This window comes from Polypterus senegalus, chromosome 6, assembly GCF_016835505.1.
Source record: "Polypterus senegalus isolate Bchr_013 chromosome 6, ASM1683550v1, whole genome shotgun sequence".
NCBI classification, from domain to species: Eukaryota; Metazoa; Chordata; class Cladistia; order Polypteriformes; family Polypteridae; genus Polypterus; species Polypterus senegalus.
This window is the reverse complement of record NC_053159.1, coordinates 164,087,267-164,114,354: the sequence shown is the minus strand read 5'-3', so window position 1 is coordinate 164,114,354 and position 27,088 is coordinate 164,087,267. Positions and strand designations below refer to the sequence as shown.

Below are 27,088 nucleotides of genomic sequence, written 5' to 3'. Positions count from 1 at the left end.
ATTTCATTAACACCACAGCAGCTGAAACTGATTAACAACCCCCTCTGCTACTTAACTGACCAGATTAATATCCCATAAGTTTCATTGACTTTATGCTATATTCTGATTAAAAAGTGTTCCTTTAATTCTTTTGAGCAGTATATATAAAAATAACCATACAAACATATGGTTTCTACTTTGCAGATTTTCACCTATCGCGGGGGGTTCTGGAACGCAACCGCCGCAATCGAGGAGGGATTACTGTATTTGTATTTTGGATATTATATGGAAAAACACTACAATTTAGGACTAGTAAATTTCAAATGTATTTTCCAATGTTTGCATTTGTCCAGAAAATATCACCCCAAATTCAAGCTTACACATTGAAGAAGGCATTGAAGCAAAAACAAAGCTACAAGCTTATAGGGAAAACTTGATAACAGTTGCTAACCAACCAATAATTTTTAGAACTTTTTTAATAAATAATAGTGTGTCCACATTGGTGGGTGTCAGTGTGTTAAGTGATTTTCCTGTGGTTGAGAATTTGCTCAGAGAGTAAGATAAGGCATGCATAATGCTGCTCATCACATAGTGATGTTACAACTTGGGATAATTTCTCTAATTTCTTTTGTACTACTGTAAGTCACAGGTTATGTTAAAGCAGATTCTGTAGCTGCTGCTATTTATAGGGCTAGTTACTGTTCTACCAGCCTACAAAACAGTAAAAGTGTATAATTTCGGTTGATTCAGAGGTGTGTTTTGTATTTTTCCTTTCATTTTCCAGTTTCTTTATTTTAGAATTCAAAGTGGACTGTGTTGTTAGGGTTATTAGATTATCAATAATCAAAGCTCATTCCTAGTAAATACAATTACACCATAGAGTGACATTAAACTGGAAATTGTGCCTTATTAAAATGACTTGGAGACCTACTGAAGTCATCTCTTCCTTGTACCATGTAATATAAAGTGATTAACTTTTTGAGACCTAAGACCCCAAAAGCCTCCCGTGTATATGTGTATCATCCATCCATCCATCCATCCATTTTCCAACCCGCTGAATCCGAACACAGGGTCACAGGGGTCTGCTGGAGCCAATCCTAGCCGGCACGAGGCAGGAACCAATCCTGGGCAGGGTGCCAACCCACTGCAGGACACAGACAAACACACCCACACACCAAGCACACACTAGGACCAATTTAGAATCGCCAATTCACCTAACCTGCATGTCTTTGGACTGTGGGAAGAAACCGGAACGCCCGGAGGAAACCCACGCAGACACGAGGAGAACATGCAAACTCTACGTAGGGAGGACCCGGGAAGCGAACCCGGGTCTCCTAACTGCGAGGCAGCAGCGCTACCACTGTGCCACCGTGCCACCCTATGTGTATCATTTTTGTTTTTAAAATACTGATATGTCATCCTAACATTAACTACATTCCATATTCTGATTCAGTACAGATTCTCCTTCCCAGCAATAGACTTTGAACAGTACTACTGTTGTGGCTAGGAGTCAGGAACATTACGAAAAAGGTGTGAGGCCTATAAAATTGCCACACAAAGCAGACCAGGAACTTCTCTGGCCCACGCAAAAGAGATTTAGCCTTGAACACCTTGCCCCCAAACCCAAACAGAAATACAAAATAAAAATATTCCTGAAAGTTACTGTATCTAAATAATTTACAAGGGGGAGAAACCAAGAAAAACTCTGGCTTATGACCAAAAATAATATTGATCCTTTACAAATAAATATTAAAAAAGAAGAATTCTCAAAAGAGCAAAAGGGTTGTCTAAAAGACAATCGAAAGAAATAGTACACAAGCCAATATTTGAAATCAAGAAAGCAAAGCAAATAATCGAAATAAGCAAAAATATCCAAGAAAAAAACAGTAATATTCACAAACTTCAGTGAACTCCAATGACAATCCTGCAGAGAACAGAACAGGGAGGAGATCCAGCAGTAGTGACATCAAGGTGGGGTACACCCTCAAAATGGAGGCACATTTAAAAAGACACTACACAATTCCATACATAACAAAAAACATAAAAATGAGACATAATAACTTAACAATTACAAACAACAATGCAACATATAACATCAAGATAATAACTACAAAACTTGAAAATAGCGAGAAAAAAAAATACAAACATACAATTGTAAATTTTTAGGAAGACAATATAATGGAGAAAACAAACAATGTAAAAATGATTTTCGGTGTCTCTGCACATTCCTGTACCTACTTTTTGGAACAGTGTAATTAAAAGATTGCAAAGGCATTCACTTTTAAATAAAATATATTAAATAGATACCATTACCCTGTACCTAAAAATCACAAATTATGTATGTCAGCTGTAAAGGATAAACTAAAAGCGAGTAAAGATGATACTTAATTTCCTTATAAATAAAAAATACTGTTGAGTAACAGCAAAATTAAACTAAAGTGGAACAGCATTTCCCTATGTATAAAAACACAGCTGTTTATCAGCTTTTAAAACCGAACAAAAAGTAGAATATAAAAATATTCAAATGTCATTTCATCATAAAAATCATACTGATGTGCTTCAGCTCTGAAAGACAAGTTTATGTAGCCAGTTAGTTAAAATATCTGAATCTAGGCCTATGCGCAAAATCACGCCTCTCCTCACATCAGTGTGACTCAGGCACAGAGGAATCCCCTTGCTGCTCATTAATTTTTACTTGTTTGGATAACATCTTTATCCAAGCATTTGGATTATTTGAGATGTAATTGGTTACATTTCGTTTGGTTTCCCAGTTGGAGCACAGGCAGGTGAAGTGACTTTATGATTGTCACACATTGTCAGTATCACAATTTGAAGTCCTTAGTCACTATGTCATACTTCTTATCATGTGTATCATCTCTAGTGCTTCTGATGCTGAAAAATGTATTGCAACCGCATATTTTTATAACTCGCAAGATTATAACACATTATGCATATACCACCATGAAGAACTTGCTCTTATTAAACAATAAACAGCTTGAAAATTCCTCATTGATGTTCAGTGCCAAGATGAACTCTGCTGGATTAGAAATGATGCTATGGTTAACTGTGAAGATTCATTAAGGATTAAGTAATATCAAGGATTGGCAGCCTAGTTTATGATTGTCCAGAAGTCTTTGGTGTGTCATCTGACTGGCAAAGATTCAAGTCTACATACATGGATGTAATGCAGTATGTGGACCAGGAAGTAGGATGGCCAATATTAATGCAGGTATGCAGATTTTAAGAGGAAACAACAACACATTTAGAAATGATATATATCTTTAGAAAACTCCCGCTTTACATGCGAGGTGAAGCATCTTATGTGAGACTGATTTTTAATAAATAAATGCTATGTGTGGAGGACGAGTAAAGAGAGGCTATTCTTTAGACATCTAATATAATGAAATTCAATTATTTACAGTTTTAGTCTGTAAGAAAAACACAGAAGTAGTACAAAAAACCTGAAGAGGAGCTATGTAGTAATGTCAGAAAAAAAAAGTATGAGCCAGTTGTGAAACTGGGGGCAATGATACCCCCAAATTAAAATATTTACACTCTTATAACATAAGAGCAGGCACAACATCTGCCCTCAAAATTATACCTAATGTTACTACTAATTTAATTTAATACTGCCAGTGTTTCACTGAAACTTAGTGATGACACTTCCATTTTACAGTAGGCTTTTTAAAACTTCTCTCTGTCTTGACTGACAACATTAGCACTGTAATTCATAAAATGGACTGTATTGTTAATACAGCCAGTTACTGTAGTACCTCAAATTCTTGACATTCGTTTTCAAGGAACTGTTAGACTTGCCATTTATAATGTTAGATCATTTAGAAAGAAGTTTCTGTTATAAATGTATTATTTTTATTGCATGTGCTTTTCTGATGAAATTAGGTACATTTAATGCCATATTTGGTGTCGAGAGGTTTACTTACCTTGGCAGTGACATTTCTTTCTCTGGGGATTCTTCCAATGAAGTCATTACACGGATTGGGAAAGCATTGGGGGTCATGAGGTAACTGGAAAGGGGTGTGTGGCGCTCCCAATATCTATGCAAAAGGATGAAGGTCCAAGCCTTTAGAGTCCTGTTGCTTCCTGTCTTGCTATATGGTTGCGAGACATGGACGATATCCAGTGACCTGAGATGAAGACTGGAATCCTTTGGTAATGTGTCTCTCCGGAAAATCCTTGGGTACTGTTGGTTTGACTTTGTGCCAAATGAGCAGTTGCTCATGGAGTCCCGAATGAGGCACATTACCTGCATTGTAAGGGAGTGTCAGTTATGGGACTATGGCCATGTGGCGCGATTCCCTGAGGATGATCCCGCTCATAGGATCCTAATTTTTGGGGACCCAAGTGTTTGGACCAAGCCAAGGGGTCGCCCACGTAACACCTGGCTGAGGTAGATAGACGGTAATTTCCAGGGGGTGGGACTGAACCACATGTCTGAGTGGGGGGGTTGCCAACTGGGATCCCAAGCTGTTTTGTCGTGTGGTGTGTGCGGCAACGCACTGTACCAGTGCATGCTCCCCAACTTCACTTGAGCCCTATTAATAATGTTATTAATACTCCACCACCAACACAACAGCCCTTAACTGTTGGAAGTTAGATCAGCTTGAACAAGAAATGCTTGCTGATAACATATGTTAAATATATTGTGTAGGTTGCAGAATTTTCTTATGGTAGCACCAGAGCAGGACCTGTAAGTGCCAGTGCTACTTCTGATTTCCTTAAGAGTACCTAAAACCTAAGAAAATTCTGGCTTTCAAGCACTATCTAACATGATATCACATATTCTGATTACAGTGTGGGATGATTATTTCTTTTGATGATAGTTTATGAATTGATTAATTTAACTACCTAAACCAGTGGTTAATGTTCGCTAAAACATTACATTAGCATGGCTCTTAATGATGAAGATAGAGTTTATTTTCTAATGTCCTTAAGATGTCCATTATGTGGATGATCTAATGAAGTCACCCCTTTATTATATTTTCCTTTTTCCTGTGCAGAATTCCACCACACTTCCCTATATTGAAATGTGTACGTGTTTCATAGGAGTTTGAATGCAATAGGTCTTTTTGTTCAATCAAAAAATAATTGTGGTTTGACAATATCTTTTGTAATAGAAAAGCAAAGGAAATTGAAACTGTAGACTTCTAAAATTGCTGTTGATGAGACTAAAAGTTATTAGCTGTTCTAAAGTAATAGTATTTTTTAATATATATTGTAAAATCCTCTATAAATTGCTCCAATATTTCAGTCAGTGAGGGCAAAAATGGCTTCCCAAAAATTTTTATTTGCGGAGTAATGCCGATATATTAAAGGAATTCACCTTTTTTAGTCTAAACAAAGATTAAGAAGAGACGTGGTGACATATTTATCAAGCATATTCAGATAATGCTTTTACAAAGAACACAAAGCCCCAACTGAACCTGGTTATAAAACCAATTGCACACAAGATTATACTATAGTGTAAGAAACAAGTCACATAGTAGTACATGGTACCTTAGTTATTATAGAAATATGCTGGGTTCTTTAGGAAGGTGTGCATAATGAGCATAAATTTAATGCAACTAAATTTTGGACAAGTTAAATTCAGTTTTATTTTCCGTGCATCACAAGTGACAATAAAAGACTTAGTCTTATGAGGTCTATGTAATTCCTTTGCAGACGTTGTTGGTGTTGCCATTTTACCAACTCCATTTCTGTACTTTTTATATACTGAAAAATTGAGAGAATTGTTAAATGCTGTCAGCTTTTAAAAAAGAATTAAGTTTTGTCAAACAAATTGAAACATGTTTTCTAAAAAAAAAAAAATCAGAAATATTTTTTTTGTCCTGAAATTAAAAATTCAGTTCAAGCTTTACAGCTGAAAGCCAGTATAGAATAAAAGTATCAGTTCTTCAGTTGCACTTTGTTCAACAGCATTTCACATTTTTCTTGGCAGTCGATTTTGTTCAACACATGTTGATGCCTCGACAACAATTTATTTCTTGTATAGCACCAAATCAGACAAGAAAGCCCCCAATGGGCTTTACCTCACGCGTGTTTTTTTGACAGCCCCCCAGCAATGACACTCTCTAAGATGGCAAAAAAATTAAAAAATCCCAAAAAAAACTTTGTAGGAAAAATGGAAGAAATCATTGGAAGGGGAATTCAGAGAAAGACTCTCTTCAAGGTAAGTTGGACATACAGTGGGTGTCAAACATGGGTTAAATACAATAAAAGTCAGTATACAACTCAAGATGGAACAAAAACACATGGACACTAGTATTCAAAATGTCCCTTGATTCATCCATAGCTCTAGAGAAGAATTCAAAACGTCAAGCTGTTTTTCTTCTGCCAAGATATGTAATATTTTTCTGTTCTTTGAGTAATTGTATTGGCTCACTGACTTGTTTTCTCAAAGTGCAGTTTTATCTGAATATTGGTATCAGTTATCAGTAATATTGATTTTATATACTGCCCCTCAGTAAATGTTTTTTCCTGCCTTGCAAATTAAATTACATTTTCTATGTTTTTTTCCACATTGTCTAAACACATGTTACCAGTCAGGCTTGAGTTCATTTTTTAATGCCATCGAAAATTCTACTCCTTAAAAACAGTGTTTGGTTTCTCTGCATGTTAAGCACCATGATTTGTTGTTGCTTTCAGTCATGAAATTGTTTTAAATCTTAAAACACAACACTTTGCATCAACATTTCTCTTATAAGCTTTGGTAATTAAATAAATAATTGAGAATGGGAATCCAGAAACAAGTGACCTGAGGAAATGGTTATTCACTGATGGAGTACTGTCCTCTGTTCTTCAACCAGTGAAAATTACAGTCAGCCCACAGCCTCTAGGTTGGATATAAACCAAGAGTTCCCAAAGTGGTCGATATTGACTCCCTGGGGTTGATTTGACCTTTCTAGGGATCTATAGTTTCAATAAAAAAATGTGGGGGTCGAATACAGCAAAAATAGACCCCCTTACTACTGCTATTTGTTTGTTACTTCAAAATATCTAGGGTTCCAATAGGTACCTAATTAAGAAGTAAAATAATTAAAAAAAAAAAAACTTTTTTGATAAAAAAAAACACATTACAAACCAAAACGAAAAGGTAAAATCTATATATATAATTCACTAAGGCAAGACAACCATGGAAAGCACGCCGGAAGGGGCGTGGACTCACTGAGCCGCCGACAAGTAAGACACCTATGGCACATGCAGAAGGAGCCATGCCCACCAACTCCTGGCACCTCCGAGCCACGTTGACTGTTCATAGAGGCATGTTTCTCGCGGAGGTGAATCGCCATATGCAGCATGTTAAACGGTTTGCGAGGGGTATCCCATGGGATCCTCAAAACAATCCTTCAGAACCGAGGTTAAAACACAATGAAGTAAGCAGTCTTTAAAAACCGAGTTTACAGTTATGATGCACGACCACGTGCACCATAGCAAACTGTTTTACTGTGTTTGTTTGTTCCGTGCATTGTTATAATGCTGCTTTTCTTGATTTATTACATTACCGATTTTTCAAATGTTAATTTTCTCCCTGTGCTTAAAAATCATTAAAAACCGACCTGATTATGCGGCGTATGGTACGCCACAGGTTGGCTAGTATGTTATTAAAAGAGTCACACGTAAGAAGGCATCAAAATACATTTAGCACAAACATGTTTGTGGATTGTCTTATTGAGCGTATCAAAGCAAGTGCAGGCATGAAAACCGTTGCACGTGACTAGGGGGTTGATGGTTTTAAAAGTTTTTGGCAAAGGGGTCTGTGGCCGAAAAAAGCTTGGGGACTCCTGCTATAAACCATGGCCAAGCCACTGAATATTTATCAAGTGAGAAGTCCTCTTGATACTTGGTTCCATCTCCTAACCATTACTGGATTGCCATTTTGAACCAAATCCAGTATTGTTTTGTATTTTTCTTCTCATGGATTTCAAGATTCTTGAGCAATTTAAAAATGAAAAGAAGCATATAAATATACTTGTTCCATTTCTAAAAGAAATGTACTGTAAACCCTCGTTTATCGTGGTTAATCCGTTCCAGACTCTACCCCGATAAATGAATTTCTGTGAAGTAGGATTCTTTATTCATAAATCTAATATTTTTGCAGTTAGAGCATAGAAAACCTGTTTACAACCTTCTAAATACGTTTTTAAACATTATTAGAGCCCTCTAGACATCAAATAACACCCTTTAGTCAAAAGTTTAAACTGTGCTCCATGACAAGACAGAGATGGCAGTTCTTTCTCACAATTAAAAGAATGCAAACATATCTTCCTCTTCAAAGAAGTGTGCATCAGGAGCAGAGAATGTCAGAGAGAGAGAGAGAGAGAGAAAAGTAAACAATCAAAAATCAATAGGGCTGTTGGACTTTTAAGTGGAAGCACCGCGATAAAGCGTCCGCAAGGAAGGGATCAATATGAAGGTAGTCTTTCAGCATTTTTTAGAGGAGCGTCCGTATCTTCTAAGCAAACAACCTCTGTGCAAACAGCCCCTTTGCTCACACCCCCTCCAGAGGCAGAGAAAAGCAAACAATCAAAAATCAATAAGTGCTGTTAGAGCTTTTAAGTGTGCGAAGCACCGCGAGGGAAGCATATCGTATATCATTGAGGAGTTTTATTTAATATGTAATACATGTTCTGATTGGGTAGCTTCTCAGCCATCCGCCAATAGTGTCCCTTGTATGAAATCAACTGGGCAAACAAACTGAGGAAGCATGTACCATAAATTAAAAGACCCATTGTCCACAGAAATCCGCGAACCAGCGAAAAATCCGTGATATATATTTAGATATGCTTACATTTAAAATCCGCGATGGAGTGAAGCCGTGAAAGTCAAAGTGCAATATAGCGAGGGATCACTGTAATTAATTAGTTGATCATACCAATATTTATTACCTGAATGTATTCACCAATAGCATTAATTTCTTTATTTCATAGTTTCTTGGCTTTCCCCAAATACACAGAAAGAATATACCGTATGTGGACCCTTGTGGATAGTTCATAATTTGGTTGTGAAATTTGAAAAGTGTTACTCTTTCAGAATCTAATAATTGTACAATATAATTTTTACTTGCAATACTAATTCTTATATTCATTTATATTAAGTGAAATAAGATCTTAAAGTCATTTTCCTACTTTACTAGTTTATATTGTTTCATTGATAATTATCATTTTGGTTAGGAAGCTTATCTTCTGCATTCCATTTCTGTGTGGTACTGCATGCCACTGTCCATTTAATTTGTTTTTTGGAGTTTAATGAACTGCTGAAATACTGAGTACCTTCTCAAACTTTACCTTATGACTTGTTGTTGAGACTCATTTCTGTATTTTCAGATGATTTTTGGTGTTTATCCAATTAACTCAGGTGACCTGCAGCTGCCTAGTTATTAACTAATTGCTAACTTTACAAACATACAGAATATGTGAAGCACACATTTGTCATAGCAGTCAATGGATTACAGGCAGTCCCCGGGTTACGTACAAAATAGGGACTGTAGGTTTGTACTTAAGTTGAATTTGTATGTAAGTCGGAACAGGTACATTGTTTTAATTATTTTAATAAATACTATTGTTGACCCACTGTAACCAAGTGCTCTGCCAATGAATGATGAAGTTTCACCTCTCTCTGACCTTTTTATTATTTCTACTTTATTTTCCATGGTGATGGTTTTTCCCTTCTTTACTGTATCACCAGCACTTGCATCAGATTTGTGTTTTAGAGACATTCTTGAAGGGTGAAGACAAAAGGTTAAGATGAGCTCTTCTGCACAGCAGTGTACATGCTATCACAGCAGGCAGGCATCCTTCGTCAGCATGTCTGGTGTACTGACAAGAGACAACTTCCTGCTATGTACGTAACAGTACAAGCAGGCTTGCTATTGAGAATGAATGGGAGTAGCGAGGGGCAGTTCACCACCACACACCACACAGTCACTTCCACTACAGTATGCAGCCTGCAGCATGCGTCCGTTCACCGAGAACGAAAACGGTGCGGCCAAAGGCGTTTAGTGAATCGCCCACCACCGCCCCTATTCAAGAGGCAGCCACCCAATGCACATTACAATGCTACCCCCCACTGCCCCGTTCACCCTCAGTGGCCTCCGTTCAGCCACAACTGAGTCATCGATTGCAGCATTACCAGCCGCCCACCAAAAATGATTCGGGGGGGAGCCGTGTGTAGTGGGCGGGCAGTGAAACACCCACCACCGCACCATCCAGCCTGCGTCCAGTTAGGAGCAGTAGCTGCGACAGCAGCGTAGTGGGCGGACAGCAAACTGCCCCATTAAGCCCTCCGCCCTGCACACTAGTGATAGCTGTGGCCCCGGTGACTATGGACCACGGGTCACCGCATGCTTGCCGCTGGGAGCCACCTCAGGGACACTACACTGCTTGAGCAGCGAAATCGCACCCCTCCAGCCACTACTTGCAGCATCCTCCGGCCAAAGATGATGGAGCGGCGGTTAATGAGACGCATGCGTCACAGCTGTGGCCTCGTTCGTAAGTCTTAGGTAGGATGTCTGTAACCTGGGGACTACCTGTACTGGTAATAGTTTTGGGGTTCCAGTACAAAGTAAAACACTAAACAAGCCACAAAATATTACATTTTTAAACGGATTAAATTCCCAACACATTTTTTCTCATAAGCCTTTCTATTAAATCCCTCCTATAGTGGCCCATATCATTTGTGCGATTATTTTCAAAGTGGATAATTAAAGCAAAACCCCACTTGTGGGCATAAGTTTTTTCTTTTCTTCAGTTTCAGTTATCACATTACAGGGACTTTTGGCTGTTTGTTGTGCTTTTTATGGGCTGTTTGTCTCAAGTCACCTATACACATTGAAAATAATAAAAAGGGTTTTACTTTTACCTTTTTGACATGCCTGTGACTCAGCATTTTTTTTTGCTACTTACCAGGAAAAATGTACATGAAGGGATGAAAACAAATTTTTGTGCATACATGCAAATTGTATGTGAAAAATCATAAATTAATGTTTGGCTGTATTTTTCCTACTCGGTAGTATTCCTGTATTTGGTCACTGTAGGTGGCAGCTCCTTTTTGTTATCGGTAGCAAACAATTCTCCATGCATTTTTGATTACCTCCAGGCCACTTAGTAATGTAGAACTATACGTAATGAATAAACGGTAAAGTAGACAACAGCAACCACATATATTGCTGCAACTTGCTTCTGGGTGTGATTCTTCACTGCTATGTCAAAACCAGTTTTTACACTGTAGAATTTCATAAATAGGTCTAGTAGAAACAAGGTTGTGGTTAATGTTAAGTACTAACTGCATTCTGTAAAACAGGCATCATTAGAGACCTCTAGAAAGTAAAGCAGATAAGCAATGTATATTTCACTTTAAATTTATGGGGATCTCCTTGACATCTTTAGTGAAGATTCTACTTTAGTGAACCATAATAGAAACAATAGAATGATGCATTTTGTAGAGCTTTCTGTTTAGTTTGTAAAGTTCTTGTATTTTGAATGGCCATGCTCCCAGAAACTCTACTTTTGACCTCTGTACATAAGTATTGGACCATGGGCAGACTTCACAGTTACCTAATAGGTATTTGGGGGAAATTAAACCTACTGCAGGTGTCTGGTTAGAGAGAGAAAGTGTCAGTGAAAAGTCTTGGTAGTAGCACATGGGGACTGTCCTCTCTCATTTTAGTTAAATTGATAAGAAATTAACTATTCCATTCAAGTTTTTTTTTTATATACAAGTGTATTGTCTGGTTTTCTGAAGGAAAAAAGTAAATAAACATAGATAACAATAGAATAAATACTTGAAATAACATGGTTATCTTACTACATATGTACACATACACACTACAAAACAGACTAATAATGCTACATTACATCTTTGTGGGGGGAGCAAATTAATTAAGATTATACTGTGGCCCCTGGTCCCATATTATGAACAACATATGTGAGTATCCTCTGAAAACATAGGAGTTACATGCAGTACTATCTATACTATTAAAAGGCAAAGCCCTCACTGACTGACTGACTCACTCATCACTAATTCTCCAATTTCCCGTGTAGGTAGAAGGCTGAAATTTGGCAGGCTCATTCCTTAAAGGTTACTTACAAAAGTGAGGCAGGTTTAATTTCAAAATTCTACACATAACGGTCATAACTGAATCCTACTTACGTACATATATACATCCATATCCTGCAGCTCGGTCACCGTGTGAAACTGCGTTACGTACCCCATCACCAGGCCTCCCACGTAGTTGGCTGCCTGCCTATATTGCATGTCCCATCCCCACGCCTCCCACGTAATTGACTGCCTGCCCATATAAGGCCCTCCTTCACTGCAGTCTCTTCATTCCCTTCCTTGGTTCGCCACGGTATTCACGTCTCCCTGCTGATAACTGCAGCCTTTTTACTTAATCCACGGCTTCTCCGCTGTTTTATTGTGTGTTTATTATGATTATAGTTATTGTGTAGGTATTTTAGACTCGGTTTACTGTTCAGGCACCCATTTCCTTTATCGTTCCAACCGTACCCCCATTAATATGTCTATCGAGGTGATCACCATCGATCAAAGAACTATCACTTACCGAGTGGTTTCCATGCCTGGAGATGGCGCCTGCCTTTTCCATTCTCTTTGTTACATATTGCACGGACATATCAGGCTCACTCTTTATATCCGGAGGAACATTGTGTCTTATGTATTGAATGACTGGGACAAGGTTCAAGGTGTGGACTGATGACGGTACAGGAGATAATTATACTACACAGGAGCACTATAAGAGTGAAATGCTTAAGCCCTTCACCTATGGTTCTGCATGTGAGTTGATGTGCTGCCACTCAATTGTTCGGTTATCGCTTTCAAGTGTACTGAAATGGCCAAATATTTTACACCTTTGGAGAACTGCCAATGCCTCTTAAACATCTTAGATTCACAGGTGATGATTTGAGTAGTGGACACTTTGATGTTTATGAATGTTTCAACTCTCAAAAGTTGGATGCAAAGTTATTGATGAAACTGGTTGTATGCTTACATCGCTTGACAGATGCCGAATGTCACTTCAACACAAGTCCTGCAAATACTAACATAATTGAAACAAACCATGAAACTCAAACTGATTGTGACAGCAGCAATCCAAGCTGTGAGAAAACAGTAAAAAGGATGCGTGTCAGACGTCGTGGTACATTTTCTGATGCAGCTAGATGGAAACAACTTTGTGCTACTGCTGCCAAATACTCGCAGAGAAATCCACAAGTTCATAGAGACGCTGCCGCTAAATACTCGCAGGCAAATCCACAAGTTAATAAAGCTTTTGTTTCTAGGTACGATCCCAATAATGAAAAGCGTCTCATACGAAAACAACAGGTTTGGCTCAAAAAAGACGATTGTGGATTTACGTACGAGCTAAACATATGAATCTGACAAAACAGTACACATTGGATCCATGGATGTTCACTGTGACTATTGTCAAGCTCATAGGTGGAAATGCGAGTCTCCTGGTTTGTGCTGTAATGGTGGTAAAGTCTCTCTCACAACTTTACGTAAGCTTCCTGACCTTCTTGAGGGCCTGTTAAATGGCGAACATCCTCAAAGTGAGCATTTCTTGAACAACATTCGAAAGTACAACAGCACATTTCAAATGACGTCATTTGCTAACCAAATCGTTGAGGGAAATTTATGCCTTCATTTAAAGTTCAGGGACAAGTCTATCACTTGATTGGCAGTCTTTTACATATGCCGACTGAGGAACACAAATTTTTGCAAATTTATTTCATCGGGGACGATGAAAAGGAAGCACAAATACGGTGCGCTAATGTTTCTGGAGTTAACACGCCCTGATGCAGCAATTACAAAAAATGCTGCATAATTGTAACACTTACATCCAGGACTTCCACTCCACAATCGACAGTATTTCAGATGAAGACAAAGACTTCAAAGTTGTCATTCACGCCAACAAAAAAACATTACATGCACACAAAGGCAGGTTTAATAAACCTACAGTATGTCAAGTTGGTGTTGTCATCGTTGGGCAAACGTTTCTTAATGAAAATTTTAAGACAGTACTTCGCCACTGCGAAGCACGAGTATTTTGCTAGTCTAGTAATATTAACAAAGTGCATAAGTAGCCAAATAAGTATTCCTGTACTGTACTATTCCAAACTTAACCTTTTTCATTGAAAAACAATGTGGAAGCTGCATCTTGAACATAGTGGGTATCTATTATGAACTACAGAATTACTTCTGATATGAACACATTAACATTCCATTGCATTCTTAAAGTCACTCACTTTGTAATTATGCAGATGCTGGAAAGGAATCGTGTTGACAGTTTCTACTGTTAAACTTTGTGTTTTTTCAAGTGCACATGCTTGCTTCTTTGTAGGTGAAAGAAACATTTATAGTAGTCACTTGAAGGAGATGAAAAGATGCAGCATAAATCAGAAAATGTTACTGGGCCAGCCTTTTTACCCATCTCTCAAACTAGCTTGTTACTAAGTCAAATTAGCAATTAGCTCAGCTAATAAACTTCATAGACTTGTTAAACCTCTTATATTCCATAAGTTCATTCTCTGTATACTATGAGACTAATTAATTAAATTGGAATGTTGTACTGAGTCTTTTAAGTAATGTAGCATAGTTTTTAGTCGCAGCAATAGCAGTAGTTCACACATATAACAAAATCAATCATGAGGTGGGGTGACTGATAGGAAATTTATATTTCCAAAATATGTTGACGCCAATCTGTTGTCACATCACTACGCTTCTGCAGTATGTTCTAGAGACAGAAAAAAACACAATTAAATGAATATTGCTTCATTTGCATTTTTTGATAAGACCACGTAACAGAAAAAACATAAAGTATCAGGAAAATTCATAAAGTATCTATCCTCCTTTGGATAAGGGTCCAGAATGAACGCCAGGGGCATGGCCAAACTCTGCTGGGTGGAAGTGGCATCAGGATTTGCTCAAATAGTCCTCCTCCACTTTTAAGGCAAACAATTTAGAGTAGGACTGCCACGATTAATCAATGTAATTGACAAAAAAAAAAATCTAATTGTATTTTCTTAATTGACTAATTGTCGCTCCTGAACCCAACCACACACACCCCTGTTGTGCTTCAGCATGCTGTGTCGCTATATAAATGCAAAGAATTATTATGTGTGCCGCTGTATATTCAAGTGGGGAATCATATGTGACCATCTCTGCTCTACCTGCACTCAAAGGACCCTTCTAGTCCACACAGAATGCAGCGTTTGACACCACTGCTGTGCAGGCATTCCAGATGACTGTTTCACAAGACATTATCAAAATATAGGAGCTGAAGAGGAGCTAGGTGATACTGCAAACAAATGTAATTACGCTGGCCCTTGCCCCCCAGATTTCATAAGCTCTCATTTCTCTTTCCTGAAGAAGGATTAAAAGTGTAGTTGAAAGTGCAAGCCCTTGCACTGGAAGCAAAAAGGGGAATGAGGAAAGAGGATAAGCAGCAACAGTCCACCAATGAGATCAGAAACTCAGCTCATGCTAAGGGTAAGAAGAGGCAAGCACCTTTACTGGACTCACTACTAGGGTCTGAATCAGAACCACATATGACAATGAGAATGATAATGCAGAAGATGCACAAGAAAGTAGTCAGCCAGATGGTGAGAAAGGAGATTCTATCCTATTTTGGAGAACATCCTCTTCCCAAAATTGAAAACCCACTGCAGAAGTAGAGTGATAATTAGGCAAGATTTCCCACATTAAATATTGTGGCAAAATCATTTGTGTGTACCTGCCACATCTACAGCTTCTGAATGCCTGTTTTCAGCCACTGGAAATATAGTCCAAATATAGAAATATAGAAATATAGGCCCTGAACATGTAACACTATTGAGGTCTAAAAGGACCAAAAATCCTATTTTTTTGGCCTTGTTTGAAGTTGGACTTCTGATATTGAAGTCCATTATTAATCAAAAGTATTTTTTGACTTAAAATTTTATTGTTAACAATGTTTTTCTTTTTTGTCATCTTGGAGTTTTTAGTTGGCATTTTTAAACTTAAATAGAGAAAATATTTCTGTTCGTTATTTCATTAAAAAAAGTCTGACGTTCATTTTTTTTATGGCTTAACAATACTACCCATTACGTCTATTCAGCATATATTTTGCATTTTTAGCATTATCAACAATAGAAGTAAAATAAAATAGGTTGAAAAAGTGGATAGTTGGATGTATTGCTTTAGTAACCTTTCATTTAGCTCTGTTGGAGGGAGACGTGATCAGTGAGGGTAGAACATGAAGTCCAGTTGAATAGAACAGAGATAATAATTTATTAGCTAGATTTCTGTAATGTCATGGAATATGAATAACAAAAATGCAAGGAACGACTTACAATAGTGCAGAAGTGCTGAAGAGGAACAGACTAATGTGGTTTGGGCATTTGGAACAAAAGGCAGAGTATTTATTGGATGTATAAGTGCAATAAGAGAGATGTGGAGGAAAGAAGGAAGCCCAAAGAAGTGTTTGGAAGTGTTGCTGGATGATATGAAAAGAATAGTTATCCCAAAGGATCACTGAGAGAGTTGATGAAAAGGATTTGGTGGAAAACTGCATGTCCTGGGTAAACCCAGATGGCTGTTTTACCCCAGTGATAATGATGACGACAACTTGAAAAGTTCTAAATAATATGATCATTAGCCAGCCACTGGATGAGCATCGAGCATGTGATCCATCTCCTTTATCAAGAAGCAGTCCTAGATCAATGGACAATCAGTCTAAATCAATATAGTGATTGCTTTCTAAGAATGAGGCCATAGACAAAGCTTGCAAGCCTGACCTACCGTAATTGTGATTGTTACTGGAGAATCTTGGCCTTAATATTGTGTTATAATACTGGAATCTGTTATTTCTTCTATGACATCAGTTAAGCAAGAAATATTACTGTTAACACTTCTGAAAGCTCTAATTGTTCCAGTGTGATTATGAGGGATTGTGATAGAGAGCCTATGATATTCCACTGTTAAAGTTTAGGTAAGTGACTGTAATCACTTTTATTATAGAAATGCCGGTAGGGAGAGGTTGATGATAGGAAAAGTTTTGCTCCGGAAGATTATAATTTTTGATTAAAAGGAGAAATATGGGTTTAATTAGAGAAGGAAATAAGTATTTCGTAAAGGAAGAATATAAATTCTCACAAATTTAAATGACACCTTTCATCACTAGCAGGGCAGTCAACTAATGTGTCAATTTGCAATTTATTTCAGTTTATTTTGTCATAATTTATAGCATGTGAGAAAACTACTGAGTATAATGTAAAAATAGCAGGGCATTTATTATGTATAAGTATATGGTTTGAGAAAATATGCAGGCTACTGTGGCCAGTGAGCTATAGAAAGAGTATGTAAACAAGAGTGGGAAGACTTGATGGCACAAACCTGAGGCAATATGGAATGAGACAAGAGCAGACATAATTGAATTAAGTTTATTTATGTCCATCACATTCTACAGTATGTACAGTAAATGTTAATTTGCAGTAAATTGGGTTGAATGTACAATAGCGTAAAAATATAGCGAGCAAGATGGAAGATGATTTATGTGAAATCAACTCAGGATATCCTCTTTAAGACTTATAAATTCCTGGATGTCTTGAATATTTTTTCCCCTTTAGTGAGCGAAAGAAGTCGAAAGATGAAAGTACGTGATTGTGGTGATGAATAAGAGTTAGAAGTATATTTGCAGCGTGTCCAGACCAAATCTACAGCAAAAGTAGCAAGATCAGTAAATAGGATGTGATTAAAGAAATTAAGACATGCAGGCTTGGTGGATTGTCAGCTAACCCTACTGTGTGTGTGTGTGTGTGTGTGTGTTCACCGCGAGATAGGCTGGTGCCCTGTCCAATAATTGGCTCCACTTATGTTTTAAGTCTTACAAAAAAAAAAAAAAACACACCACAACCACCACAGATAATTCAACCGTCATAAATAACTGCAGAAACACTTTTGCTCTTGCAGGTTTCTTTCTGTGGGCGGAGCATTCGTAAAGGCAAATAAAAAAAAATTTGACAATAAAATTTGACATTTGCAATAATATGTAGAAATGGGCATGGTCTAGTATGGATTTCTGTGCAAGCTCTGATCATGAAACGAGGTGTGATTAATATTTTTTGTCAGGAGCGATGTTGGGGAATTGGATTGAACACTTGGAGCAAACAGTGTTCTTGAGCCCTTGTTTGGGCTCAAGGTAGCAATGAAATGGAGCTGTAGCCTGTGAATTGGCACACTCTTCATCAATTTAGAATTGTCAGTTAACCTAACATGGATGTGATTGCGAGGTGTAGAACACATGGATAATTATCCATTTTGCCACATCTAGAACAAGTCCTAGCTTAACAAGCTGCTGTCTGACATTCTTAATGACAGTTTCCATGGCTGGGCCCCTGTCTTTGGAATGTATAGGATGATCAATCACAGAACACAAAGTAACAGAGGCAGCTCTTACAGACACCGGCTGGACACCAAAGTTCAAACAAAAGACCATACCTCAAGGTTGAGTAATACTGATGGACAAAATTGTGCAATTATCAACCATAATTATGATCTTAATTTGCACACAGGAAACCCATGACAAAACACTTATTGCTTACTCCATCAAACTCGCTGCTCAACCTAGCCATACCTTATTCTTGATAACTTATGCAGTGCTTATAAGTTGTGACCATAACAAAGGCTAGAGCAATTCCTTCAATTCCAAAGGGTAACCCGGGCTGCACAGGGGAAAAAATAGAAAACCCTGCTTAAAATGAGTTGAAAAAGGGATTCCATTAGTCCAAGCCTTGTTAAGATAGAAAGTGCTTACGCAGAGGAAGACCATACATAAAGCCACATCTTTGCCTGGCTGACTGATCACCATCCAAACCAGAAGGCCTAAGTTTGCTAGCTTCAAGAGGACAGACATTATGTGTTTGAACTTCAACAAGAAACTGCAGTTCTGCCCACAACTGGAAAGTACAAACAAGGCAAATAAAGAGAAGATCCTAAAACAAAGAGAGAAAGCATGCTGAAGATTCTTCCACTTTGTCTGAAGAAATCCGACCAGGAAAGGAGCATTACATTGCTTATGTCAGGTCATTAGTAGACCTGTGATTTCAAGAGCTAATTGTTACTTAGTTAGGACAAAATATTGGTGTAACTGTAACTAAAGGGTGGTAACCTTATGAAGGATAAGTTCTAGCAAGTTTCTTCCTAAATCTAGTAAGAAAGTGCAGAGCAACAACTCATACACGTACCCACAGAAACTTTGTGGGGGAAAGGTAAGTCATTGTCGACCAGCTCTGAGCAAATGAACACCATGGGTCAGGCAATAGAAGCTTACTAACTAGCTAAAGAAGTTTTCCAGCTTGATCACTTGAATTGAAAGGTCAGAATTTATAGTATAAATTTTATACCATAAGTAATTTGCCATTTTCTATGGAAGAGAAAAAGTTTAGCAGAGATACAACTTTACATTCTGTGTTTGTTATTGTCTCATCTACTGTATATATCTATATGCATTTCTGGATATATACTTGCATATATCCATCTTCTATTATCCTTACATAAATAAATATTTTTTTTATTTCAACAAATGTGTTTGGGCTGTTTGTGAAGTAAAGTATTGCCAAGTTCAGATCACAACAGAGAAAGAGAAAGTGTTTTAATAGGCTTTCACCAATTTATGAACCTTGTTCATAAATTGTACAGATCTCCTCGAATTTCTGGCAACCCAAAATGGGAAATGAATCAAAGATCTATCATTCAGCCTGCATTAATTTAGGGGTCCCCTTTGTGCATTGCGGAACACAAAACTGATAATGAACTTAGTGATTAATCCCTTTTTCCTATATTCTCTTGGCGTCCCTGGGTAGTCAATTTAAAATCAGTATTTTTCTGCAGAGGTGGCTGAAAAACCTGCAAAGACAAAGAAGAACATGCATACTCCAAAGAAATAGTGAGCATATTAGGCCACTAATTTTGATTTTTAAGATTGTTTTAATAAAAGTATTGTATTTTATGGTCTTGGCTTTAGGGTACTAGTCAAAATATTTAATACGCAATAAGAAGACCTTGCTAATTTTACTGAAGTAGCCTGCTTTTGTGTTTAGTTTCCTTAAGCTTATGTCACATTAAGCAATGAAAGGCAGGTATCCACAGCATTGTTTTTTTTAAACCAAACTTAGTTTTCTAATTTCAATACTGTTCCCAAAACACAGAATCTGGGAAATAACAGTTCACTTAATTAGTCCAGGAGTTCAATTAAAAACAGAAACTGGTTGGAACAAAATCCTGAAGCCACAGTGGGCCCCTAGGATCAACTTTGAGACCCCTGGCCTAAAGTAACCACTGAGACTTTACAAAATCCTAACTGAATAAACAACCTTTAGAACCATAGGACTTTGATAAATGTCTAAGATGTATATCCAATGTACTCTATCTAGGAAATCATATCAGAGAATTTAGGACACTGTTTCTTTAATCTAGATAGTTGATGAGTTTAGACCACTTATTTGAATGGATTGGAATAGCTTAGGACATCAGTTTAAGAGATTGTACATTTGTGGCTGGATATACGAGGGGGACCCAAAAATAACCAGAATTTTGTTGTTGTTAGGTTGGTACTTGTAGTATGTGGTTCGGCCGCTAGGGCGATCTAGTTACGCTCCTCACAAGTCAGTCTGCCAAGTGCCATCAGTCTGGAAGGTTGTGCTTGTGTTCAGTGAATTTTGTAAAAGTAGTTTTGTGCAAGCGTCGTTTTTTTACGATGGCCGATTATCGTGAGCAACGCGCGGCAGTGAAATTTTGTTTTCTTCTTGAAAAAAGTGTTGCAGAAACTATTGTTATTGAAACGGTATGACAACCCTGAACCACCCACCCTACTCACCAGATTTAGCTCTGTGTGGTTTCTTTTTGTTCCCTCGGATGAAAAAAGACTTGAAAGGAAGGCATTTTGCTGACGTCGAAGAGGTAAAACAAGAAACAACCAGAGCATTATTGGGCATTACTTCAGACGAATTTAAAAAATGTTTCGAACAATGGAACAAACGGTTAGATAACTGTATTCCCGCCAATGGAGAGTACTTTGAAGGAGACTAATTGTAGTTTGTACAGAAAATTAAATTAAACATATTTTAAAAATATTTCCGGTTATTTTTGGGCTCCCCCTCGTACATTGTATATAATTATAAAATCATCATTAAAGAATATTGGCAATAGTAGCTCAGTTAGTTAACCAGTCTAGATGTTAAAGTATTACTGGTATAAGATACTAAGACAACTTGAGTTTTACTCATATGAGCTGAACTGCCTGAATAGTCTTGTTTATGTTAGTGAAGACTTTATCCATTTTACACAAAAATGCTTTCAGCATGAAATAAAACTCTTTCTATGAAAGTGCAATCAATTAAAAAAAAAAAAAAACATTCTGCTGAGTCAGATTGTTTTTAAGAATTGTGAAACAGCATGATTTTTCTGTGCACTGCTGACACGGTATCCGTATGTGCTAGGTACAACTGGGTCAGAGTGCAGACTGAAAAATACAATGGGTGCATTGTGAAAGCACATAATGAATATTAGCAATGACACTGAGAGTAAACTTTACTTGAATAATTCTATCAATATGAAAAATATGGTTTAATGCCCAGAAATTGAGATCAAAGCCAAAATTGAACCAATATTACATTTAAACTTACCTTTTTACTGGTCAAAAGGTTTTTACGTTCTGGTTGTCCAGTTGTGTCATCCTCCTGTCTCCATACGCCCCCCAAATATTTTTAGTATGGCAGCCACAACTAGGACTGTTGCAAATGAAATTCATGCGGCATTTAATAAAAGTAGAATATAATTACAACAAAGAAGGGCTCTCTCTCTCTCTCTCTCTCTCTCACACACACACACACACACACATGCGCACGGAGTGAAGGCACCAAAATAAGTATACAACTTAGAGCCACAAAAAAAAAAGCTACAAACGCCTCTGATTGTGACCTTTAGGTCAAAGTATGTACACAGTCACACAAAAGAAAAGCAAATGCTCAAACTGCAACCAAAGACTATCTCAAGTTCAGGTTTTATGCTGTGTATGTACGTACAGTATAAACAGATTCTTACTTACATTTTCCCACAGACTAGTAACAGTAGTTTAATACAATTGACAATGAACACAACATCAGACAAGAAGTATAAAAACACATATCAGGTAAACTCCCGCAGTACTCGGTATGAACAGTTGTTAGCTTGAGCGTGGATTATCCTGAATGGAGGACGAAGAAAAGAGACTCTCCAAGATGGCAGATGTCTTAAACAATATTCTTTGCCTTTCTAATACAATGTGTCATATATACCCTCAATTGAAGGGAGTTGTATGCCAATAATATTCTGTGGAAAAATCACTATTCCTCTTTATAATTAGACTCGGTAAACTTTATTATTCCAGAGAGAAATGTCTTTGCAACAAGAAAATGCAAACATAAATCACTGTTACAAAAAAAATAAACAACCAAGACATAACAGCGGGCAACTGTTTTTACGATAAGCACACCCACTCAAGATTAGTTTAAAGCAGAATATGTACCTTTATAAGTTGTGGAAACCAGAGGTGCTCCAGCTGCCCCAACACTGACAAGCTGAGACATGTGTTCCAGCACAGTGAAGTGCTTTTCTCTCGCACCCCACAGCAGCACAGCACAATAGAGCACCAAATACATAGTCCCTACTGTCTTCCTTTCCACCGGTAAGCTTCATCCCTCTTTCTCCTGACACTGGCTCTTCAAATGGAGAGAGGCGGCTCCTTTTAGGTTACACCTGGGAGTGCTCCAGGTGGCTCATCAGGATTAACTGGAACTATTCCCAGGTGTGATGGAAACCCAGAATAGGGTTCTATAGCACCCCCTGGTGGCCCCCATGGAACCCAAAAGGGCTGTGCCAAACTCCAACTCCCAATGTGCCCTGTGGAAATCCGTGGTGCCACAGCCTCCCCGGGGGGCTGACTTCTAGCATCTCGGGGAAGGTAGTGCCTTGTTAAAGCTGTCTTCCCTGGTCCTTCCATCTGATCTGCCCGTCACACAGTACACAAAATAATAATTCCAAGTTCAGGTACATCTGTACAAATAACAGCACTGAAAATGTGTATAGCTCTGGGAATAAAAGAGTTCTTAAACCTGTTGCTCTTTACTCTCAGAAACTTAAACCTGCAGCCTGATTACAACAGATGAAATTTAAGAAAAAGTTACTGTCTAACAAAACAGAATTAACCTTCTTTCTAAACTGTTTGTGATACAGCTCAGTGACAACAGTCTGCTGCAAACTAAAAAAATCATTGTTGATTTTGACAGTGTTGTTAAGATACACTGTAATTTAGAGGTTCACATACCAAAATAGTTTAACAACAGATTCAATAAGACGTATATAAAGTGTCATTGTTTTGTCCACTTTTAAACAATTGAGTTTTCTAAGAAAAAATATCTGTTTCTATCCTTTAGTGATTTGCTCTTTTGAAATTAACAGGTGCAGTACCAAGTTGTTATCAAGTTAGTGACGGTGGACTTGACTGTGCAGTTATGGATGTTGCTGAGTACAAATGGGGATATCCAGACTTTTTCAGACATTTAGTGAATTAAAGGTATTAATGAGCCTTTGCTTGATGAGAGCATATGTGTTGTACCCTACATCATCACTGATGGTGATCTCATCAGGCAATCTCCACTACATGAACAATTTGATATCTACAAAGCAATTCCCAGTAGCATATTAGCACAGGAAAATGGGTTAATAATTGTACCGGTATTTCTTTGTACAGCAATCACAGTATATTTTTGAAAAATGGAAAAAATTAAAAATACTTTCTTTTTTTTTTTTTAGCTTTTATACTGTGAAATGTAAGAGGTTCAAAAGCAAAGATGCACGTGGTTTTTCTGGATTTTGTAGCCTGGAAAGTCCCAAAATATAACATTCTGTTTAGTAAAAGCATTTTTGGTACTTTTATGTCTGAAATGTTAAATTATGGAGGTGTGTAGAATATGTTGAATCATACTGAAACCTTCTTGAAGCATATTCATTTTTTATGGTTCTTGGGACGCTTACTCTAAGTAGTGTGATGTGATATGACTCAGTAGCATCCTTTATCAAAAAGTACAGTTGCTTAGTGTTTTATTTATTGCATTAACCACAATCTGTGGATTTCATCTGAATTGTACAGTGTTACCTCATGTCTCATCAGCAATACCAGATATTTTTCCAAACTTTAGAAAAGCCTAAACAGTATCAGTTAATTGTATTATATTATATTGTAGAAACAAAGAGCTTTTCTCGTAGCCATCTTTTTTAAGCAGGCATATTCAATTCAGACAATCAAAGATTTATGTTTCCATTTTCTTCTGCAGACTGAGAAGAAATAAATGTTTCCTAGACTTTTGATTACTCTTCATTTGTCAGTCAGCTGATTTGAGAAATGTTATTACAATGTCATCTTTTGTGTCTTGTTTGATCATTTTTGTTAGCCATATCAAGAACAACCCTACATTGCATTTAAAATGCTACATAATTCAATATAGATAATTACAATGTTATTTTCATATGGGATATGTTTCAAGGAAAGTAGCAGAACTTACACATTGAAAGAGATAAGGCAACAGTACTAAATACCAATCTGGTAACCCTGTTTAATAGGCAAGCCTAATAGATTTTGAAGATTATAAAAAACAACTATGGCATAAACAACACTCGGCATTCTTCTGAGCTGATTTTAGAATTAAACTATAGTGGCTTCTGGAGGCATTCTTTAATGAATGCCGCCTTCCGGGTTCAAAGATGCTTATCTGCCTCAGGGCAGAAGAGGCAAATCTTTCAGGTTGGAACTGAAAATGACATCAAGAGTTTTTAATGCCTTGTACGATCTGGTCTGTGGTTGAAAGGAAATACAAGGTAAGTGACAGTGTCTCCACCGTCTCTGGGGAAGTATTGCCATCAATCTAACAGCTCTGAAGAAGGTCCCTAAGCTCACGTGTCTGACAACATGAATAAAGAATTATACATAAAAAGCATACTTCTTTTGTGCTTCCTTTTACCCTAATATTTTATTGACATTTATTTTGCAAACCATATTGTTATGTTCATTTGCTTGGAATTGCATTGTTGTGTGCTTTGTAACACATCTTAGGATAGGTATATCTTTAAAATATGTTATATGATATACTGTACAAATGTATTGCTATACAGCAGCTAGAAACTTGTGCTTTATGTAACATACTATATTTGCAAATCTCTTCCAGAATTAAAAAAGACTGCATATTGTAGTGATGACTTTGAGTGTGCATTTAAAAATATCCATCTGTTTATTTTTTGAACCTGCTTATTCTACTACAATCTCATAGGAATCCTGGAGCCTCTCTCAGTAGCAACCAAACCTGTACAGGATAACCATTCATTCCTGCATTATCTCACATATTCACACCTACTTATTTATAGTGGGCCAATTTATCGTTATTAATCGGCTTGCTCAAGCACCTTAAGGGATGTATAAAGAAAAAGTAGGAAATGTATCTTCATGAAAGTCAAGCAACCATGCACACGGAGAGGAAAATCCTTAAAGAATGGTGCCCAACATAAAAGACCAAAAAAAAAAAAACACATTTGGGTTTAGTTGTTCATACAGTAGGCACAGTGTATTGAACATTACAATTTACCACAAATAGAAATTACCTAATTAAAACTCCCTTCTGCTTTGCTGTTCTAGTAAATTTAAGCAGACAAATATCAAGCATTGCCCTGTAGCATAGTTGTTATTTTTCACCTTAGGAAGTCACATTTGATTTGGTTTCCAGGATGTTTTAGTGATGAAATGTTACTGTGCCACTAATGCATTTCTCTAAATAAATTCATATGCACTACAAGTAAATAAAGCAAAATGCACCTCAGCCAAAAGCATTATTAAAAAAAGCAAGCTTGTTTCCAGGAGCATTCTGCTCCTTTTAGCATGCACATGTTCTTAACAAGTAAATAAGTGCTAAAAATTTAATATTGTGCCGTGATTAATATTCTCATGCCATTTAGCCATACTCTGCTTAAATTAAATTTAGCTAGTTATGTCTGTTGGAATGACATTTAAAAGTCATAGATTTATGAAACATGGGTATTGCACATACACGCTTGCTACTGTTTAAATTTAAAATGTAGAACCAACCAGAAAACACTACTTGTATTGGAACTGCTGAATAGGATGCTTGGACAACAGTCAGGTGGGGATGAATGGATTAGACAGACAGGTATCTAGATTTGATTGTCACTGTGTTATACATAGAAACAGAAAGGAAATGCTATTACTAATAGATAATAGAAAGATGTCTATTATAATATAGATTATCTATCTATTATGACTTATCTGTAATAGACAGATATTCACTTACTTTCTTACTTTATTCATCCCAAGTAAAAACTGCCACACTACAGCAGGTGATACATACATACACACACACACACACACGCTACACAGAATCTGCTCAAGATATAGCCACAATCAAATTATAATTTACATACTCAAATGGAAAAAACATAGTCAATATATAATTACAATTTTTCAGGTCAAGTTTGTGCCTCTAGTGTCTGAGAGTATAGTATGTGCATTGCATTAGTTTTCTTGTTAAGAACATCTTTTCTTGTTTGTAACGCTTTTAATATAACTGGGAAGTATGTTTGAGTTTAATCATGTTTTTGTGTCTTCCTTCTGTTTGTAGAGATATATACATCTAAGGGAAATTCATTTGGGCTTCCTTGTGAATTCCCATTTAAATACAATGGAACTTGGCATGATGACTGTGTCTCTGATGAAAGGGAAGGAGGACTGCCGTGGTGTTCAACGTCTGAAGACTATGATATTGACCAGCAATGGGGACTATGCCTAAAGCCCGGCAAGTAATTCTATCTTGTGATGTTATAGCACAGCTAAGAAAGATATTGCACTGATAATTTAAACTTGATAAGAAAAGACTGAATTAAAAACAAGTCTAAACCTTCTGTCTGAAAACAGGACTGCATTGTCCTGAGGTCTTTAAGTGATGCACTATTGTATCATTTTTTTCTGGCAAAATAGAGACACTATCATTGCTGACCTAGA

General features: G+C 37.2%; 1 protein-coding gene across 1 annotated transcript in view; it reads left to right on the top strand.

Annotated features, from left to right (window-relative positions):
* Nucleotides 1-27,088, top strand: part of ly75 (lymphocyte antigen 75) — a 209,950-nt gene that overhangs the window by 33,629 nt on the left and 149,233 nt on the right. The window contains exon 3 of the mRNA XM_039757470.1: nucleotides 26,709-26,882. Within this exon, the coding sequence (XP_039613404.1) occupies nucleotides 26,709-26,882 (174 nt within the window). The remainder of the gene's footprint in view (nucleotides 1-26,708; nucleotides 26,883-27,088) is intronic.